General features: G+C 50.0%; 2 protein-coding genes across 2 annotated transcripts; both read right to left on the bottom strand.

Moving 5' to 3' along the window:
- Nucleotides 1-3,063: 3,063 nt before the first annotated feature.
- LOC111258478 (phospholipid-transporting ATPase 1-like) lies at nucleotides 3,064-6,127 on the bottom strand. The gene is made up of 3 exons (XM_022829782.1): nucleotides 4,441-6,127; nucleotides 3,188-3,491; nucleotides 3,064-3,067 (listed from the first exon to the last, which is right to left on the bottom strand). Exons 1-3 carry the CDS (start codon nucleotides 6,125-6,127, stop codon nucleotides 3,064-3,066), a joined length of 1,995 nt encoding a protein of 664 aa, XP_022685517.1.
- A 12,742-nt stretch (nucleotides 6,128-18,869) lies between these two features.
- On the bottom strand, nucleotides 18,870-20,877 carry LOC101779469 (thioredoxin-like 1-2, chloroplastic). The gene is given in 5 exon segments (XM_004984459.4): nucleotides 18,870-19,213; nucleotides 19,215-19,459; nucleotides 19,773-19,937; nucleotides 20,051-20,233; nucleotides 20,538-20,877. Coding segments are annotated over 5 exon segments (861 nt in total). The 5' UTR covers nucleotides 20,769-20,877; the 3' UTR covers nucleotides 18,870-19,176.
- Nucleotides 20,878-22,437: the final 1,560 nt, after the last annotated feature.

Here is a 22,437-nt window from a genome sequence, read left to right as displayed (position 1 = left end):
CATTGTTTGGCACTGCTAGCTTATGATTGATAGCAGAGGGAGATCGTATAGTGCGCCAAAGATATCGGTGAACACCGCCCGGGAGTCGGTGAAGTTGATCAGGGATGGGGGTCATACCGAGCAAGGGAAGCAGGCCTGAGATTTCTTTCTCGCCTTGCCAATGTCACACACCATAGTCCCCATGGTGCACATTAGTCCCTAATCAGCAGAAGAATATGACTCATAACCAGCATCCATACATCCGATGTGACAGGTGTTAAACTTTAACAGGTGTTTCCCAAACACCCCCTCAGTGGTTGCTTGTATGATCGATGGAGCTTGTAGGAGAGGACAAAGGTGCCATTTCGTTCCTGTTCTCGTCCTTTCCCTCTTTTTCTGCAGCACCTGATTGGGTTGGTTCTGGGCTGCACTTATCTTTTCCAGGAAAAGGGCAGGGAATCAAACTAGTTTATTGTGATAGACTAGGTTCTATGACAACAACAGGTTGGGCATGGAGAAATTTCCATCTTAAAACGAAAATCGCTACGTCGGAGATTTTTTTGTGTGCTTTTCTGGCGTTAAGTGCGGTTGGGGTTTCCTGGCAAGGAAGCTCGGGGATGTTGACGAGAAGAAAGATCGCTTGTGGAATATGAATGTCTCCCCGCGTTAAGTTGTCCAGAATTGACCGGCAGAAAAATATAGCGAAAAGACAAACCTCATGATGAAGATATGATCAAGGAAGGATCTCTTGGAATCATGCGCGGTGGCTGCTGCGCAACACTAGTTTAAACCAAGTCAAACCAGCTAAACTATACCGGCTGCGTCCTGGACTAACTAACGAACGAACCAAGGCGCGGCGAAAGTTATACGCACACGTGGTATCACGAAGGCAGGCTTGTAACTTGCACGGTTACACTGCAGCAAAGGCCTCGCAACTCGCGAGGATCAAACAAGAACAACTTGACCTTGTAAATTTCTCCTTGTTAATCCAAGGCCGGGGTTGACATGAACGGCACTGGTGCAGCCGGAGACTAATCGGGGTCGGGCGGGTAAACCATGGCAGGCCTGGAGACTACTCGGCGGAACGGAACCCCTCCGTCCTGCACGGCACGCCAAACAGGAGGCAACAGCAACGCCGTACCCAGTTGTCCACAAGTGGCAACACGATGCGACCGGTAAAAGGGGTCTCGTTTGATCCCCAGCACGCCGGGCGCGACCGTCTCGAGGACGAGGAGAACCCGCCGGCCACGCCCGGACCCCTGCACGCGCGGCGGCGCGCGTGCCATTTGGCGCCAGGCGGCCGGGGGACGCAGGCGGGGGCCGGCCGGGGCGTCCGTGGCCGGGGCTCCGGGCGGGTTGGGTTGGTTGGCCTAGCAGACCAGAGGGTAAGAGTCAAGAGGGGTCCTGGTCTCCTGGACACCTGGGCAGCAGGAGGACGGACGGGGAATTTTTGGAAGCCTCGTGTCGTGGGCACCGTCCGGTCTGGCCTGTTCCGGCACCGCAGGCGGGCAGGGGCCCGCGGATCTGGCTTGTGGAGCACGCACGCACGGGAGCATCCCTGCCGTCTGGTTCCCATCCAGCGCCAGCCCGCACAGGTCAAATCCTGGCTGCGCCTCCCCCTAGAAGCCGTCCTGGTGGCCCGCCGCCGCGCCGGGTTTGACTTGTTCGTCATCAGAAACTTCAGAGTTCTTGTTTGAGATTGGAGATCAGTTGGGCGGCGATGGTGGTTGATGGGTTACCGGTATAAGCTGGGGAGACTTTGAGAATGAAGATCGCGGGTAGGAGCAATACGCCGCACGGGCGCACGGCACGCATGTGAAGGCCACACGAACCCCGTGCTGCGTTGGTGCGCTGGGGCCCGCATGTAAGCCGGCAGAAGGTTCGGGAGCCAAAGCCCGCGGGTCGACACGTACCGACACGTCGGTCTCTTTGCGTTTCTAGTCCTTGCACATGTCCATTAAATGATGACTTCTAGACGGTCTGAAACTCTGACTAATGATTTCGTGCTCGGTTCAGCGTCGAGTTTTCTATCGGGATTTAATTGAATTGTTGAAAGGGGTGGGCTGCGAGGCTGCGAGGGCGCGACCCGTCAAAATCCAGCGCACCGTCGCCACTCACCTAAAACGTGCCGAGGCGGCGCTGGAATCGCCGCTATACGTGCGATACATGCGTAGCGGAACCTGTGCATGCCCGCAACGTCTCAGGCTCCAGGTCCAGGCTCGTGAAGTGTTGGGGAGTTTGGGTTGGATACCGAGAGATTTCTGAGTTTCTAATCGCTTTCAGACTCAGCATCGGAGACTGACGGGGTGAGAGCTAAAAAAAGATGGGTAGCCAGTTTGAATGTTCTGTTCTGTCTGCCTCGGATAAGGCAGAGTAACATCTGATTGCTGATTGCGGTGATGCCTGATGGGAAGCCGACGGTTTTGGATGCGCGCGAGATGAACCAACGCTCAACCGTGTACTAGAGGGGGGAAAAAAAAGGCGTTGAGCCACCGCAGAACCAAATGTGCTGTACCAACCAGTAACCTTTAATAACACTGGTTTTGCGTGTCATCATGCTAAAAAGATGTTCAGCGGAGCACAGTCCTCTGGCCTGAAAAACGTGGTGCCCGGTGGTCCGTACACCGCAGACCAGGTCACCAGGGACACAAGATGCGTATCTGCCGGTGTACTATGCCGGCCGGGCTGCTGGTACGTATGCACCACCAAGGAAACCCTAACGATCTAATCAAAGGGTAATCAGCATAGCAGCCCTGCGGATGCAGGTCGCGTCAGGTTGGCCTTTAGCGAAGTGGAGCAGTTGATGTGGAGCCTGCTTTCGATGATCACAGATGCCGAGAGAAACCTATCAGGCCGGACGGGCCCGAGATTTGGTTACACTATTGAAAAACATGTTCCTCCTATGTTTGTTTCCTGCTTGTCTCGTGCGATCTATCCGACACCTCGCACCTGCCTGCGTGTAGCTATCAATCCCGTCGCGTCGCGCCGCCCAATTATCATGCAACTATACTAGTCTTTTGTCATCCGCAGCAACAGGAGATTAAACAAAGAGAGAGCGCATTCACCAACGGAACGGCAATGCAATCAGCTCGGAAACACAAGGCAACAAGCAAAGCAAACAAACAATGCACCCAACAGCAAACAAACAGTGCGGCCAACCGCAGCAAGAATTCGCAGATGACGGAGGGGGCAGAAGAACGGGACGTACCTCTGCCTGGTGCCGAAGACGTCGACGATGATGTGGCCAGAGGTGCGCTCCACGAGCGTGAACCCGTACGCCGCGGCCGCGTACACCAGCGCCTGCTCGTCGGGGGACTCGCCCTGGTACTCCAGCAGCCTCTCCCCCGCCGCGGCGTCGTCGGCGATGGGCACGATGGTGTTGCAGGCCGCCAGCGTCAGGAAGAAGTCGCGGGCGCGGTCGGCGGTCGCGCCGGCGCCGTCCCTGAGCAACGCCACCAGCTTCGGGTCCGTCTTGACCGCCGTCTTCGTCCGCAGGATCATGCCGTCCTCGCCTGCATGCACCAGACACGTAAAGTTCGGTTCAGAAACTGGAGGATTATTGCTGTTGATTTTCCATTTTCCTCCTCATGCCAGTCAACAGAGCAAAAGAGAAATGCTCAAGCAGCCTGACGTACTCATTTGGTCTGGTAATTGCCCTGTCGACCGTGTCAGGTTTCTGTTAGCAGAAAAACAACCGAATGATGACGATTCATCGCTATCGAGACATCGGAATCCCTAAAGAATGTTACGCAGGTGTTGGATTAGTTGAGCAGGTCTGGCAATTCTTATCCGACAGGGATGTTAGCTCAGGCCACCAGTTATCCTAGAATAATCGTGTCGATCGAGAGGTTGGACCATTGGAGCCTTGACGTTGCAAGGGACGATCAAGACAGTCAAATGGCATCATCAAAAGCTTCGTCAAGATCTGTTTAAGGAAGAGGCCTTTTCCGTTCTCTCTGCTCTGTGGGACTAAAAGTTTCAGCAATCTCAGTTTCAGATAACACTAGGGTCCTACGTCTCACTGCAGCGTGGCTTTTTTCGGTGGGGTCTTTGAACTAAGGCGAAAAGTATGTTCAGAAGTCTGATATTAACAGTTCCATAGTCAATCGCGATCAACAGTACTGCACTATTATGTCTGTGCCCTATACCACGGATAAAAGACGGCGCGCACAGGAAATGACACTAGCTTCTTTTCAAAAGAAAAAAAACAGGAGGAGGAGAGAATGACATTACGGTAGTACTAATCAGTTTCTGGGTCAGCGTCGTCAGAACCCTCAAATTCCTGCAGATTTCCAATCTCGTGCGCTCGAAATGGAGCACGCTGAGTTGGTGACAATGTTAGCATCGCAGCAGACAAGTGTCATGTTTGATGTGCTAAAACTGCCCGCCGCCAGTGACCACTCAACCGAATCGAATGGTGAATATTTGTCCAACTGAGCTGGGTGACTGGAACCTGCTTACCGATCACGGAATGCTCGTCGCCGACGATGCCGTCGCCGCCGTCGGTGGCGCTGAAGTCGGCGCCGTGCACGCTGGCGCACCGGAACTCCATCCGGTTCTCGGTGAGCGTGCCGGTCTTGTCGGAGAACACGTACTTGATCTGGCCCAGGTCCTCGTTGATGTTGAGCGCGCGGCACTGGAACTTCGCCTGCCGCTTCTCGTCGAGCATGTGGCGGTCCTGCACCATGAAGAAGGCCTGCCCGACCCTCACGATCTCCATGGAGATGTAGAGCGCGATGGGGATCATCACCTGGAACTGGATCACCGACTTCATGAACGTGAACGCGACCTCCGCGCCCATCCCGTACCAGTTGTACTTGGCGTCCGGGTCGTCCCTGGACGAGAAGTCCCTCTTGCGGAAGAACGGGATCACGGCGAGATCGTCGCTGTGATCGCCGAGCCAGATGCCCGCCAGGAGCGCCACGATGAAGCAGAGGAGGAACAGGACGACGGCGAGCATGATGGTCTCGCGGTTCATGTGCGTCTCGAGGTGGCTGCGCTTGGACGGCGCGCCGGAGCTGTTGAGCATGACCTTGGTGTCCCGGCCGGTGTACACGGCGACGCCGACGGCCCAGGCCGTGTTCTTGAGCTCGCAGCCCCGGAGCACGATGTTGGAGGGGCCGAGTGAGACGGCGCGACGGCCGTCGAGGTCGACCGTGGCGAGGAAGCCGTAGATGTTGCGGTTGGGCCGCTCGCACTTGATGACCCCCGCGAGCGCCTCCGGCGGCGTGGGCATGGTCTCCTGCTTGGCGTACCGTGTCTTGAGGTTGGACTCGCCGTCGAGGTTGATGGTCTGCACGTAGGCCACCCCCGTGGGGTCGCTCGTCGACAGCAGCACCATGTCGCACGGCAGCGTCTCATTGGCCGCCACGCGCAGTACCTCGCCCACCTGAATCTCCTTCCACCGCTTCGGCCGGAACACGCCGCCCACCAGAACCGAGGCCTCCCGGTTGTTCTCGTTCTTGTCGGACCGGTGCCGCCGCCAGTCCTCGTACGCGTCCTTCACCGCCGTCACGCTGAGAACGAACGCCAGCGGCAGGACGGACGCGGCCGGCGTGAGCACGCCGAGCTGCGGCACCATGTTGAGCGCCACCAGGACGAGGAAGTATAGATAGGCCACCCGGTGGAACTGCTCGTAGAGGTTGCGCGGGAGGAAGGTGAGGACGGAGTACTTGGTGGTGTGGATGGAGTTGTCGGGGAGCCCGGCCGGCGGCGCGTTGGTGCGGTCCGCGTCGTTGATGTACACGAACCGGGCGTCCTCGTCGCGGAGGTCGCGCTGCGAGCCGGCGCGCTCGGACGCGGACCGCCGGGTGGACACCCGCCCGAGGCCCGCGGGGGTCCCGGACGCGGACCTGGAACCGGAGCGCTGGAACTGGAAGTTCTCCAACGAGGACGCGTTGGACCCCGACCTGAGGTTGGCCGCGAAGGTGACCGACGGCGAGTCGGCCAAGAGCGAACGCAGCGATCGCGTCCGCCTGACCGAGTTCGCGGGCGAGTGCCTCAATATCGGTGACGGCACCGGGTCCGGCAGCCGGGCGGGCACGTCGTCCATGGCTGCTGCTCCCGCCGCTTCATCTGCCTGTTGCGACGGCGGCAGAGGTGGCAGGGACGGAGTGGACGGCGGCAGCAATGGCCGTTCCGGTCGCATCGCTGGTGTGCTCGTGGTTGGTACTCGCCGCCAGCTGAGCAACCGCGGCGCGCGGATGAGGTTGGAATCAGCGAGGCGCCGAACAAGAAGGGATTATCGCCCGATTCTGTCCGGGCTGAAGTTTACGAGGGAAGCGGCCAAGTTTTTGGAGTGGTCGCTTGGTCGCTTGCAGGGGGCGGGCGGGGTGTTCGAAGGGGAAGAGCTCAAGGCTCAAGCGCGATGACGCTGTGTTGGTTGCGGGAGCGGGAGAGGAGAGCTCAGGGTGCTGCGAAGTGGACGTAGTGTCTTGCGGTTGCAGAGCCGGGAGATGTGTGTCGTGTCTCGTGTGTGCAATACTGGGAGATGTGATGTGGGGACAAAAAAAATAAGTCAGTGGATGGCTGGCGGGCGCGCGAATTGGACCGGAAGGCGTCAGCGTTTGATTTCGCGCCGGCCCTGGCTGCGCGTGGACACGGTTCACGGCATTTGAAACAGTAAACAAGGGGCGTGGACGTGTCCGTCACGGCCTGGTAGAAATTAAAAGAGGAGAGCACTGTTGTGACTAACAAAACAACAATGGTGTGTTGTACAAAACAAGAACAGTGTGAATCTGCCATTCTACTGCATATTGTGCGGCTTATCCCACGCATACCGATCTCGTTTCCCCTTTGGATTGGCGGCAGGAAAAGACATGGTCCTGTGCTGATACTGAAGCTATTCACTGAAAATCTGTGGTAAGAACAAGGTGTTAATAGTTAACTGGCGTATTTACCAACTGGATAGAGTGTACTTCCATGTCCTTGTACACTGTCTAAGTGCCGTCATACAAAACTACCGGAAGAAGACACCATGGAGAATGGACAAAACTACGGTGTAAACAACGTCCATGTCATTTTAGACAAAAGGAGTTCCTTTGTACAATTACTCATCTGTATTTGAATTCATGAATATATTACCATATAGATCAGCGGGTCAAAATTTCTGTTCTAAGGAGACTGCCGATACTGAGAACAACATGAAGTGATTTGCTCTCTCATGTTATCCGCCGCCTCAGCTTTTAGGACAGAGAAGACAGGATATGGTCCTGGTAATTCGGAGTCGAGCCATTTTAGTTAGATGGTCGCATCATCATTTCGATCGGTGCACTTGGTCCACGGGCCATTCCAATGTCAGCCCGGCTTCTAGAGGCTCAGAAAATTGCCCTGATATGGAAGTTTCTGAATCATTGCTTAGGTCAGCAGAAAACGCCGGTGCCGGTACCACGACAACATGTGCAAATTCTCCCCCGGAGAGTCAACCGGCATCAAGGTCAGGCAGGCTAATGATTCAAAGTAATACGGCAGGACTTCATCAGTTCGCCCGGAATTCTCGCTTCTAGAGAACGGGTCATTCTAGACGGGCTACTGGTCTAGGAACATCACCGTTTCCTTCCCATTTTTCTTTCAGGACGAGCGCGGCGTAATTTTTTCTCTCCCTTATTAGTACTGTTTATAGAACTGCCTAGATGTCAGAGCTGCAAAATTATGCAGAAAAGCACGTGCGCTTCTGGATCATCTCAGATTTGGACAACCTAAAACAACCTAGCAATAGGCCAGTAGCAGCAAGCACCTGGCTGCTGGCTCCACTCGTGCCTGCACCTCTCTCATGGCTCAGCCTCAGCTTGCTCGGAGGCCGGAACCCGCCCGCACCGGTGCCTCCTCCAGAGTTGTGGGCTAGCATTGGGCTCTGGGCTGGTTTCTTCACGGGGGTAGATAGGGACAAGCAGGCCGCACCCCCGTGCCGCGTGCATCTTCTTCCTTCTGGCACAAAAATGGGCCGCAAGTCCAATTTGTCTCGTGTATATAAGATCGGACAGGCCGGGCTTCCCATCCTTTCGAGTATCGAGTTTCAATCCACTTATATTTCATTTGCCCCACTTGGGTGCTCAAAAGAATAGTTAAATGCCGTTATGAAATGAAGGTAGCAGTGGCACCAGTGAAAAAGAATACTCAGAATTTTTTTTTATCGAGAATCGCGCATCTTTATATTACGACGTGAAGAGTACGTGCGCATGAAGTCCAGAGGAGCTTTTACAGAGGTGATTACGACCCGCGCAGCAATTACCAGAATAATTACTCGCCTAACAAGCTACCTAAGTGCATTGCTCCTGCCTTGATCCAGGTTGCAACGTCGTCTTTGACTCTTTGAGCTTCTGAAGCAAATGGTCCACCCGCAGGCAATCACTCTGTAATATTCTTACGTTCCGCTCTTTCCAAATTTTCCACGTAACCATCGCAAATAGGGTGTCAAATCCCTTTTTCAATTCCCGGACCATTGGTGCCTCAAATGTGCCCACCACTCTTGGAGGATTATGTTGCCTGCCGGGGTAGCCGTTACAAGAACTTCCCGACTACCTCTTGGGAATGTTACTATTTGCCGATGGTTTGATAGTCACCGACGGTGCAATATAACATCGTTGGCTTTTCAACAGAATGGCCAACAGTTACCCTGATGACCGGTGCCTACGTTTGAATGCCAGCCACAGAAAGATCTTTATCTTCAGCGGATCCCAAGTTTTCCAAATGAGTTCGTGACCAAGTAGCGGTATGGAACCCTGGTGCAACATCGTGAAGCTGATTTGGCAGTGTAATCACCGCTAGCAGTCCACCGCCAAACGACTTCAGAAAAAATTAGTTATGTGCTCGATGGTGCATCTTTTTTTTTCTTCCTACGATAAAAGTTGGGTGATAATTTGATGTTGTTTGTTTCAGAATTATTGGTTTTTCTTCATGAATTATTGAATATATTTTTTTCTTCCTTCATTTTTTTATCTTTGTTGGGTTTTTTTGAACGAACCGCACAAGACAGTGCGAGTTTCTATTGATATAGAAGAAAAATATAAGACTGCGGCCCTGGGAAGCTATAGGCAGGAAAATGAAAAGGAAAAGAATGAAACAACCTATACTTGCCTGATTGAATTGGGACATCAACGCGTGTAACTCACAACTCAACCGTTAAACCTGACCGGTTGGATTGGGACCTCAACGTGTCCACACAACTCCACTCGACAACGGCAGACATACCGAAAGCCTTATCGTAGTGCCTACCAAAAAACCCACTCTCCTATAGTCGTCGAGACCTCCCTGCGTGATCTCGCGTTGACGGACCAAGTTTGTTTCTTTTATAACGTTGGTTTTTGTTTAATGTAGGTCCCACAGGCTTAAAAGATTGATTAGCACGTCATTCTTATCTCAAAGGTCAAAGCCCAAGCATTCAAGAACCAATCACGTGAGATTAAGAACCAATCAGTTCCTCATGTTTTCTTTTATAATGTTGGTTTTTTACGGTGCCGCACGCTTCCTCGTCGGGCTCCTGCACTGCACACCCATTGTCTCCCGTTGCTTCCTCACCGGCCTCTTGCGCTGCATCCCCACCGCTGCTAACCTGCTCTCCCGCTGCTGTGTTGTCAATTGTTTGCCGCGCGATTCCCTGTCACTGGATAGATTCGCGATCATCTGCTGCATCCGACCTTTGCCGCCTGGCAGGAGTTGTGTGGTGGTGTTGTAGCTGTGAACGATTGACATCTAGATGCTGATGTCAAATTTCGTTGTTGCTGGTTAATGGTATTTTTTTATCCTCTATTTTGTTCTTGGGTGTATTGCTTGGTCGGCGGCCGGCACCGCGCGTGGATGCCATGGCGGGCGGTGGCGTGAGCGACCAGTGGATGGCGAGGGGGTCGACGGCAGCGAACGCCGAGGCTAGTGGGGCACGGGCGGATGGCGGACGGCACGTGACGGCATATTGATTCGTGGGAATTAAGGCGGTGGCGGATGCATCGCGGGCCACAGAAACACGTGCAGGCAAGGAAAAAAGGAATTTTTATTTTGCCAATCGTGTAGAACTACGTCCGTGTAACTCCAAAGACTGAGGGAATAAGTCGAGGAACCTTTTTGAAAAATTACCCGACGGTTGGAAGAAGCAACCACACTTTAATATTAGGTAGAGATTAGTGGATCATTTGAATGGCAACATTTTACTTACCACATAAACTACCATTATGAATTTATATAAGTTACCTTAAGTTAGCAAAGATGCGGCCGATCTGGATTTTGGACTCTGGAGAATCGATGAACAACCAACCACAAAACTCCTTCCGTCCTCTTTAGCCCTCGTCCTCACCTTATTACCAGATGGATATAAAGCAAAAAAATCTGAGAGTGATGTGCCCTGTGTGTCCCCGCACCGGAGAGCCGCAGAGCGCACTGCGTAGAGACTCATCAGCATTCAGCAGTACTAGCCCGCACACGCAGCGAGGTGTGTGAGGCGCGCAGGGCCGCAGCTGTACCACCCTCATCCACGACCACAAACCCGCTCGCGCGCCTCTCGAACGTTCAGGAGGGTTGGTGGAGAAACAGGCCAAAACCGCTCGTCCCGCCAGCCCGTGCCAAGTGTGTGAGCAGCTCCGCCGCCGTACGCGCGCGAGCTCGGTCCCCTGCCCTGCCTGCCCCTGGAAGCCCTGCGTGCCCATCTGCGGTGCGGTGCCGCCGTGCCCATGGCCCCGGGGAGCGGCGGGACCGATTGACTGACCGCAACGCAACCGTTGCGAGGCGACGAGGGCCGGGGTGTACCTGTACGTGGCGGCTGGCGGCGGTGGTTCGGCGGCGCCACTGTCCACAGTTTTCGTCGCTCCTCGGACGTGGGGGCCATGCGCGCGCGTTGCGTTGTCGATTTTGGTTTGGGTTTTGACGTGGGGGCCATGCGCGCGCCCCTCGGATACGCGCGTACTGGTGGGGCTTCGCAGGTCCACGAGAAGGCGCGTGGCACTTGGGCTGTAGTTTTGCACGGGCGCCGGTGCTTACTGGGAGTTTGGGAATCTCCGTCCCGTGCAGTCGCTCTCGCTCCTCCATCCCGATCGCGGTTGTACAACCAACCACGACTATAAGCCGCGCGTCAAAAACTTTGCTAACGATTGCAGTTAGCTTATGGCATGATGATTAGTAATTCTTTTTATGTTTCGCTAATATCATTCTACTGACGCATTCATACGATATTCGCTCATTTAACTGATAATATTTTACTACTGTTCATGATTCACCGCCACTCATGCCTTATCTCACACCAATTCAATAGCTAGAAAAGTGAGTACCCGACAACGACATTAACTATCACTGCCTGTTGGTGCCATTAAGTTAGTATACCTCACTGAAAAACCAAACTTCCCCAACCAGTGGAGAGCGTCTGAAGTCTGAACAAGAACTATCACCGAGGTGTATAATCTAAAAATACACTATCCTATGAGCACAATATTACGTTTCCTAATAACTTATGCCCATGCAAGAAAAGGAGTTGTGTATAAAAATTAAGAACATCACACTAGAAGTCTCCGATGAATCTATTGCCTAGTTTTTTACTACCTTTTAGCTATATTACTTCCAAATGTTACTATTTTTTTTTGGTCACGGGGGAGAGAATCCCCACCTGAATTTCATTAAAGGGTCTTGGGTACAAGATTTTCAGCAATATAAAATACGGATTACAACCGGAGTACAACACGAGGGGAAACAAAACACACATTCACACAGACACTTCAAATTGACAAGCCATCATTTAGGTCGAAAGAACAACCACCGTTCGCCAATTAGAGTCACCACTGAACAACATACTCGCCAAGTGCGTCGTGGTCATTGCACATCCAATCCAGGCCAATGGAATGGGGACTAAAGGTGGCAAGAGGTGCGCAAACCAAAACTCATCAGACACGACGATCTCCATTAAAGCTGATGGTGACACTATTCACCACACATCCAGGCTCCACGTACCGCCATCTAACGCCGTACACGAGGAGGAAGCCTTGGGGGGAATGGCAATAGAGTTGGAAACACCACCCGGCATAAGATTTGATGGCACCATCAACAAGAAGACAACCGACGGAGTAGAGGCGCCAGATGGGGAACACTTATGGAACCACGACGAAGGTCAACAATCATTAGCCGCTAGATCAAAGAAGTGTATGGGTGATGTAGAACGAGAAGCACCAAAACCATTAGCGGTTGTGAGTGGCGGCACGAGGGGATCTCCAAAATGATGCCTTCACCAAAGTGGTGCACATGGCCCCAATGGGGAGTGGTCTCTCGTCATCGCCTTCGAGAAGGACAATGGTGCCCGAGGGCATCATCGATGACGGCACTGGTGCAAAACCAGGCTAGGATTTCTCCTGACCGAAACCTCCCAGACCAGCGCAAATGCATCCAAAACATGTGGACAGGGACGCCTTGAAACAACACATCCAAGGAGGAAGAATGGCACCTGAGGGTGTCACCGTTGTCGGCACTGGCACAAAGCCAAACTTGGATTTCTCCTCGCAATTCCTGGACCACCGGCTGCAATGCACGCGGTGTGGAATACGGCCAACCACATGCTGAGAGCACCGAGTGGAGTCCCTAACTAGCCGCGGCGGCGGCGGCGGAGGGGATGCGATGACCAAGGATAGGTCGCCCTCAGTCGTCGTCATCATGGGACACTGAAGCCTAGAGACACAGGGGCCTCGACTCTGCAGCAGCCCCGGCCACCGCCACATCGGGGGAATCGGAACTGGACATGAGGTCCACGAGCTCTGTGCCTCGAGCTCCCCCGCAGGATTCCGACCGCAAGTCGGCAAGGCCCTCGAGAACCCCCTACCAGAGGAACCAAATTAGGATCGGAGGAAGCTGCATCTGGCGAAGGGTAGTCGAGTTGGCCACCGTCGTCGCCGAGCAACGAAGCTCGAAGGCACCAGAGCCCCACCTCAGCAGCAGCCCCACCCCGCTCGCCGACACTCCAGGGGAGCAGGAGCTGGACGTGAGGTCCAGGAGCTCCGTGCCCCGAGCTCCCCCATCGGAGGGATCAGATCAGGGTCGTAGGAGACCGGATCCGACGAGGGGAAGTCGAGCTCTAGCCTCTAGAGCTCACAAATTGATCAAATCTTGCTAGGTTTTGTGGCTGCTCACATTTGAAATTGGAGAGGAATAGGTAAAGAGGAGGTGGACAAAGAGGGAGGCGAATGGTCGCCGGCTTCGGCACCACAGCGGCCGTCGCCTCCACGCGCTGTCCCACGACGGCGGCCGGCGAGGCCCGCGGGTTTTGTTTCTGGGCGAGCGGCCAAGTCGCCCCTCCCGTAGCTTGAGACCGACGCGGAGGGGTGCGGTTGTGTCTCCCTGCTCAGGAATTTGAATTCCAAATTTTACTATTTTGTTTCTTCTTCAGAGTACTCATAAATAACATTTGTCCTCTTTGAACATCTTTGGAATCATTTTTTTTGCCTGCTTAGAATATCTTTTTATATTTTGAGTACATTGCCGTTAATATCTCTATGTGGGCTGGGGGGGTTGGTTTGGCAGAGACTCTCATTAATCATAATATTTTTTAGCAATATCAAACCTCGTATTTAGTGAAATAAACTAAGCAATCAAGCCTCACTTGGTTGTTTGTACCCAAGTGCAGGAAATATAATAGAGTATTAGGGTAACGAAGCCCACCTTAAAAGAGAATTTAACCTTATTTAATATTGATTATTTTATATGACCTTAGTTTTGTTGCGTTATGAGTGTATGTATGATTGGAAAATATAATTTCATACTATATGTTGCTACTTTTGTCCTTCAAGATTTATTCCATCATACTCGCTTTCTGTACATCAATACTAGCTTGAAAGAAGCCTTAGAGCAAGTCATGAAGCCATTGGAGTGCACATTCACAAAGTCCCATCCGAGAATGGTTGCAAAAGAATTGTATTAAGCTCATATCTATTGAACCCACCTCTAAATAGTTTCACTATCTATGGAGTGACATTGAAGCTAATAATCCATGAGGCTCATGATAGTACATTCATGCATGCAATATATTATGCGAATATGATCCTTGGAGTAAATATTGTAGATTTGAACCATGGATACTACTAGTATGTGTACGGATAATTAAATTGGTTTTATGTAGTGTTCTACAACATGTTCTAAACTTATATTCCAATGGTGCATGTGAAAATCAATGTATTTATATGAATAAGCTATGTTCAAAAAATTATACTAGTTTTCAGAATTCGTACAATTTGTTGAACTAAAGAGGTACCGTGGAGACTAGTAGGGTCAGTCAAAAGGACTAATCCTGGTAGCTCCAACCATTAGGGATGCACCAGCATGTTTTACTACATGTTTTTTAGAAACCTTGGAATGAAGATGACTTTCACACTCCCTCGTGCCTAGTCCCGTTTCAACTTCAAGTTTTGAGCATAGGGGCCTCAACTTTGCACATTGACCTCTGAGTTTTTCTTTACTTGCACCAATGGCTAAAAACATGTTGGTTCTATGGAATTGTGTACTGTCAGCATAGGCAAGTGATATTGGTCTTGTTCATTCTATATATTCTTCCAAAATTATTTTGAATTATGGATTTTTTTTAGTTTCATCACTACGTTAAAAAGATCATCAAGGAGATCACATAAAATTGTGATAATAATACAACACTCCTAAACACGTCAAAGTGGCACTACTGGGGAAAGCCCCTTTAGTACCAGTTCCAAATAACCGGTACTAAAAGGCTATTAAAAAAATAAAAAAGATCCCACCGCCAGGCCCCCGCCCTCGCCCCATCGCCCCCTGTTGTCCCAGCTGACCCTTCTCCGCCGTCCTCCCGCCGGCCCCTACCCTCCCGTCGCTCCCGCCCTCCACCCGGCGCCGCTCCCGCCGCCCGCAGATCCGCGCCACCGTCTCACCTCACCCCGCCGTTGCTCCTCACTACTAGTGAGGGGCAAGCGGGGGGGGGGGAGGCAGAGGGGGCGAACGGAGGAGAGGGGAGGGGAGCGGAGTGGGCGGTGCGCAGGCGGAGGGGCTAGAGAGAGAAGGGGAAGGGGAGATGAGGAGAGGCCAGAGAGAGAGGAAGGGGGAGGGGAGAGAAGGAGAGGCCAAGGACCATGCGCAGGTGGAGGGGAAGAGATAAGGCAGACAGATAAGGCGGACGGGGTCAGGATGGGCCGGTCAGGCCACCAGGCGGAGGAGATAGGGCCCTTTAATACCAGTTGGGGGCTTCAACCGGTACTAAAGGGTGACCCTCACCCTTTAGTACCAGGTGGAGCCTCCACCTAGTACTAAAGGCCCTCAGGCACATTAGTACCGGGTGGAGCCTCCACCCGATACTAATGGGTGACCTTTAGTACCGATTGGAGCCCCCAACCAGTACTAAAGGGGGGAGCTATCAGTTAGACCCAGTACTAATGCTCACATTAGTACCGGGTCATAAATGAACCGGTACTGAGGGCTAGGACCAATGCTCAGGTTTCCAGTAGTGTGGAAACATTGTATTAGTGAGAGCCTGGAAAATATGTCAAAATAGAAAAAATATCACTCTTACTTCATTCGGGATTCAAGTGCAATAAAACAAAAGTTTTTCAAAGTTTATTTAAAGGACGAAAATGACGACTAGAGAGGGGTGAGTAAGACCTACAAAATTTTCTTCAAAAGAAACTTGACCTATATCACGAATACAACCCAAAGCAGCAATTACAACGACCAAAGGCCTTATCATGAGTTAGAAACACAAACATAGATGAAACTAGATAAATATACGCGATATATGCTTCATTAGATCATTCCATGAGTAAATAGAGTAAGGAATTTACTCCTCGTCAATCGCTTATCCATCAATCACCAAAATCTCTACTAGAAAAATGAATGGGATTTGGTATTTTGAGTTAGGATTTAGGGGATTTGGGGTTGGAGGTTACCTGTGGCTTGCAGACCTAGAGGGAGCACCAGGAGGCTCGCCGGCCGGTGGGGGAGTGGAGGCGGCGAGGGCACCGCCAGAGTTGGGCGGTGGAGGAACCCCGGAGAGCAGCTGAGGCGGTGGGGGCGCCTGGCCCGACGGGTTAGCATCAGGAAGGGGAGGACGGTGGCGGCGGAGGTAGAGGAGGCCGCCGGAGCCGGGGAGAAGGTGGCGGTGGGGGGTGGCGTGCCTGACGTCGGGCATCGGGAGGTATCGCGCGTGAAAAATGAAAGGAGGAGGAAGAAAGAGAAAGTAGAAAGCTAGGACCAAATGGACTATTGGATCAAGATCCAACAGTTATAAACATTGATTGATAGAAAAACTAAATTTCAATCGGTTGATGCTGAGACTCTTCCATAGAGTAAATATATTATACCAATGACCCATGTGCACTTATAAGACAAGCAAAGAAATAATCGTATGAACCTACGAACTATTTTTTCAATTACTCATTTTAATCAATATCACTTAAAACCCGTGTCTTCCCATTGATTTGTAATAACAATTTTCTTTGTTTACAACACTTTATGCATATATTAAAGTCCACATTTTTCTTGTCATATCGGCGATGAGCGGCGAAGCAAGATTGGAGTACCATACGAAGACTACAACGAGCTAGGTTGGCAGACCGAATAACCAGTTGAGTGTTGTTTTTATTTTGTGCTGAGGGTCATGTCAGTGTTTTATACCTGGCAACCTACCGAGGGGTATCCTGAGGTAGTAGATTTGTTTATGGGGTATCGTCGGACCTGGAACTGGGAGGTAAAAGTGAGGACACAAGACACAGATTTATACAGGTTCGGGCCACTAGAGTAGTGTAATATCCTACGTCCTGTTTGGAGTGTCGGATATTGCGCCCTGCGCTTGGGTGTTGTTTGGTGTTGAGGATTTGGTCCTCTATTATGGTTCTATGAGGTCTTCACCTACCGATCTAGGGACCCCTGCCCTCCTTTATATACTCCAGGGGACGGGACTACTAGTTGGTTCTAAGGAGGAATCCTAGTAGGATTACATGGTATGAATCCTTGTAGGATTACAGAGAAATCCTAGTAGGAGTCCGTCTTCTTCCTTATTTGCAGGTATTGGAGATCTATCCCCGACAAGGTATTGCGCGTGGAAAATGAAAGTAGGAGGAAGAAAGAGAAAGTAGAGAGCTAGGATCAAATGGACTGTTGGATCAAGATCCAACGGTTATAAACATTGATTGATAGAAAAACTAAATTTCAATCGCTTAATGCTGAGACTCTTCCATAGAGTAAATATATTATACCAATGACCCATGTGCACTTATAAGACAAGCAATGAAATAATCGTATGAACCTACGGACTATTTTTTCAATTACTCATTTTAATCAATATCACTTAAAACCCGTGTCTTCCCGTTGATCTGTAATAACAATTTTCTTTGTTTACAACACTTTATGTATATATTAAAATTCAGATTTTTCTTGTCATATCGGCGATGAGCGGTGAAGTGAGATTGGAGTACCATACGAAGACTACAACGAGCTAGGTTGGCAGACCGAATAACCAGTTGAGTGTTGTTTTCATTTTGTGCTGAGGGCTATAGCACATTGCCGCAAGAGTCTCAATAACTTTATGGTTAAGATCTTCTTTGAGTTCTTCCTAAAGATCATAACCATGTGTCACTAACTGAGTGAATTATTTCTTCTATTTTAAAAATAATAGATGATATTTTTAATAATAAATTATATATTTTTTGTTACTTTGGTTGATTTTGTTGGAGTTGATCTCGGATGACAAATTTGATGGATTTTAGTCTTAATTCTAATGTATTTTTATCAAGTCCTCCTTGCTTTGATAACAAATTCATTGTGTTCTAAACCGCAGAAGAGGAGTAGAATTCGGGTAATAATTGTTTTTGAATGATGTTGTCACATTCTTTTTTAAACACTTAGTATAAGCGTCGCACACAAACTTATTCTTTGTTAGCCTTGGCATTCATTGAACCGCTCATTTACCCAATTCTTTTAATAACTATAAAACTATATGATTATTCTTACATTATCTAGTTATATAACTATATAAGATACATGGTCTTATATTTAAGTAGAAGGCTTGCAGGAAGCAGCTCTAGTTTCCAACGAAAAGAATAACTACAAGCAATGCAAAAGTGAAATGTGAACCGATGCTTTTTTTTTCTAGAAGCTCGACACTAAAAGGTACAGTACCGTACTAGAAACTCTGGATATGTCTTTGTCAATTCATTCCTGTTTTTAATAAATTCATTGATGTTTCTGATTCCTCGGAAGGGGTAAATACGGATAAAATCAATTCGAGTGGATTCAGATTAAAGCGGCGTCGAAAGTAGCATTCCGCAGCGCGCCACGTAGTGGCCTCGCCGTGGAGATATTTCCGATGAGACAAAGCCGAAGCCTCCAGAAGTCCACCTGTTGTAACTGACAAGAGCGTAGGGGAGGGGGAAAGCGAAGTCCTAGCTCCAACTCTTCCAAGCCTCCAACCATACGCTGATGTTTTGATGCAAGATCTCTCTTTTCAGCTCTCAGATGATTGATCAGAGGCCCGGACAAGAGCTCTCTTGAGTGATTTTACGCTGCATGATTGGAGCCGCAACATGCCTTGTTTTTTTTTAAAAAAAAAGAAAAGAACATGCCATGTTCCTCTCAGTTTCCTGCACCACTCTGAAGAAGCGGATTGTGGTGGTTGATGCATTAAAACCCTATCTAGTTCAACAGGAGACTGGTGACTGGACCACCTTTATCCAGCTTGAAGCAAGAGAAACCACAAAAGTCCAGACCATACCTTGTTCACAAAGTTTTTGTCAAATTGCAAAGGATTAGCTTCGAATTACAGAAGCCATTAGCCCAAGATAACGGCTAATGCCATCACCACCAGTTTGTTCCTCAGCTGTTACCTGACCCCAAGGTCAAGGCAGAAAAGCCACAAACTACTATACACTTCCCTGAAGAAATAATATCAGAGCAATAATCTTCAAGCACCATCTCAGGGCTGCCACAACATACATGGTTGATTATGGAGCTTCGCAAAATACACCCATACAACATCCTGAGGTTGAGGGAGAAATGAAAAGAGAAGGAACTCACCCACATGATTTATAATATGGAGCCAAATAGCATGCAGACGAATTCATTCATACAACTACCATACAATTCCCCGAAGGCATAGCTCCACAGCAACACCCTGCTATTGCTAACACAACCGAGCTCAGGCGGGCAGGCTTCACAAGTAAAAATCTTAGCCTGCGCTCTACTACCATGAGAAGCTACAACCTGTACACATCACAAACCACCACCACACTAGAGGTCATTCATCTCATCTTCCTGATGAGACCAAGGACCTCTCCTCGGACCCTATCTTGACCGACGGCTTTGTTGCCGCAGGAAGCTTTGTAGGCTCGGGAGCAATGACCTCAGCAGCAGCATCTCCGCTGGGGATCAGTTCTGGCTTCTTGGTGTAGGTGAACTGCAAGTCCTTGTTTGCAGCCAATGCTAATAACTCTGATTCCTCCAGCCCTCTAGTTGGGCCAATGCTACATCTATCCGGTTTGTGCTTTGCAAGTGCATCCTTGAACTTCTTGATCTGCATGATAAGGTGATCACTCCCATCAGTATTGGTCAAATGGTAACAACCACTGCCGAACAGGAAGCTAAATATAGCTAAAATTTCATAACAGCCAGGAAATTGATCACATGATTATCATCATTTCAGTTGGGGTTCAGGGGGGAGAACCAATATCAGAAATCTTTAAGGCCATTCTGTGCTTGTTAAATTTTGGAACACCATAACAAATGGAACATAGTCCAAAATTGTAGCCGGTTGTAATTTGTAAACAAGTTGCTCGCCATTACTCATATTAAATAAACATGAACTACTGTTCGGATCAGGATCTTACAGTTGCGTTGGTACAACTGAAGCTGCAGAGCCGTCCCTGAGCTCCCCTGTAGAACCTGAAGAATGGGAGGACGTGGACATGGAGGCTGTAGCACATAGACTTGTGCTCCTCATGGTTCACTTGCAAGAACAGCACATCCGGGTTCTGCTCCGCAAACTGGCAAATCTGCGCAAGGAGATAGATTTCTCAGAAGTCAGAACAGCACAATCTTATCATAAGTTCCCGGATCAGATGAAGAGTACGCTCAACCAGGAATTCGATATCCTGTTTGTTCACACCTTGGGGTGAAGAGCACGGCAACCGCCGCAGCCGGGGGAGAAGAAGTCCACGATGACGAGTCTGTCGCCGGCGTTGGTCAAGGAATCGACGAGATCCTGGGCGGACTCGATCTCCCGCATGTTGGGCTGCAGCCCCTTCTCCCACCACCTCATGGATTTCCCAATCGCAAGGTTCATGTTCATCTGTGTGGAAGAAAAAAAAAGCAGATCATAAAAGTGTTCAAGTCCTTATCGTTCCAGTTTATTTTTCTTTCTAAATCAAATATCAGAAAATCGGAGGGAAATGGTCAAACGGACTAGAAGATAGTATGACCTCGAAACTTCTAAAAGTAAACCTAAGAAACAATTCAAAAACTAAAAACAATTTAAGGAGGGAGCGAAAACTAAATTAACAGCAAAAAATAGAAGAAAAAACTACGGAAAAACAGAGAAAAAAGAGATTAAAAGGGAACGCATATATAATAACTACGTCTAAATCTATATTCACCTGCACCGGCGACGCGACGAGGGTCCGGGACGCGGACCTGGATCTCCTCGGCCCGACCGCCAGCCTACCGCCGAGGAACGCGGTCTTCCTCCAGGAGCCCCCGATCCGCACCGCCGACGGCGCCATCCGCGTCGCCACGGCGCCCCTCCGCCGACTCAGGAGCCCCGGCGCGGCCCTGCTGCCGCACGGCGACACCACGCTGCCCTTCGCGACCGCCTGCGCCGCCGCCATGTCCAAACCGCGCTCGAGGAAGGGAGGGAGGAAGAGCGAGACCACAGCGCGAGACGAAGAGAGAGGGCAACACGAGAGAAGAGAATCAAAGATTGGGGAAGCGGCGAAGAAAAGTAGCGCCTTTTAAAAAGGAGGCCCACGGATATAAGCAAGCCGAAGCGAAAAACGCCGCGTCTCCTTTTTCTTTCTTTCGATAATTCTTCCAGGTAATAAAAAGTATCTCGCCACCCCTCACAAGAATTACTCGCAACCGTCAGATGGACCTGCCAGTCTCCCAGCGGTCGCCACGTCGGGGCAGTAAGCTCTGGAATTTTCTCCCCGCTGGTCGTTATGAATTTAGGAATGGATATATATTCTGGATAAGAAAAAGAAACGGTTTTTGGGGCCCACATGTCACGAGGACCGCGGGGATCGGAAGGCGTGGGTGAGCCGAGAGCAAGCGTGGTGTGCAGATCCGGGGACTCGTGGCAGATGTATTCTGGTCAAGGATAAGAGGTGGGACCCACGATGCAGCGAGGTGGAGGTGGGTGGCCCACGACCGCCATTGTTCGCAGGTACGCACATTTTTCTTTTCCCATTTTTTTTTCGTTTTCGAGGGCGTGGCACCATATTTCCACGTCAAAAAAAGAATTTGAAGACCTCTTTTAGATTTAGACTAGAGAGATCGCAAGATAGGTCATCCCACCTGTTGAACGTTAAAACTGCTGTTTGCTTAATTTATCTTTCTGATGATAAGTTTTGCGTTTAACAGAAGGGAAGGGTACCCTTTTTAGATGGAAAAGATAGCACTAGGTGGTTTATATTCGAAATTCTGAGTGAACAGAAGGAACGAACCATTTCGTTTTGGGATAACCGGAGGATTTTATCGCGCTGTCTTCCATGTTTAGTGTTTGTGGGCACAGATAATCTAGTTGCTATCTTTAGCAAATCAACTGGATATGGATGATGATACCCTGTGGTTTTGAGTCCCATGCTTCCGAGTATCTCCTATTCATAGCAACCAGTTTCGGATAAACGGATGATGTGTGCGCTGAGCGATGGCTTCTGTTGGACTAACACTATTGATAGCAAAGGAGTTAGTTAGGAGCAACGATGATGCGAGTCGGCTATATTTAGGGGGTGTTTGGGAGGAGGGGGCTAAATTTTAGCCCCCGTCACATCGAATGTTTGGACACTAATTAGGAGTATTAAATCTAGACTAATTACAAAACTAATTACACAACCCCTAGGCTAAATCGCGAGACGAATCTATTAAGCCTAATTAGTCTATGATTTGACAATGTGATGCTACAGTAACCATTCACTAATGATGGATTAATTAGGCTTAATAGATTCGTCTCGCGATTTAGCATAGGGGTTCTGTAATTAGTTTTGTAATTAGCTTATGTTTAGTCCTCCTAATTAACATCCGAACATCCGATGTGACAGGGCTAAAATTTAGCTCCCTCCTCCCAAACACCAGACCTTTGACTAGCACCAAGTTCGCCGTTTTTCCTTTTACAGAAAGGGATTAAGGTTGCCAGCTTAATTACCACACGATACCATACTTCAACGGCCGTAAAAAGGATTTTGCAACACACCGAGTAATCCGGCCCAATAGGTGTTGCATCGCAATGCACGAAACAGTAGTCCGGTCCACGCACCACTGGCCGAGCTTCCTGGATTTTTT

The sequence above is a fragment of the Setaria italica genome, chromosome IX (assembly GCF_000263155.2).
Source record: "Setaria italica strain Yugu1 chromosome IX, Setaria_italica_v2.0, whole genome shotgun sequence".
Lineage (NCBI taxonomy): Eukaryota > Viridiplantae > Streptophyta > Magnoliopsida > Poales > Poaceae > Setaria > Setaria italica.
Note: the sequence above shows the minus strand (reverse complement) of the source record. Positions and strands in the feature narration are given on the sequence as shown.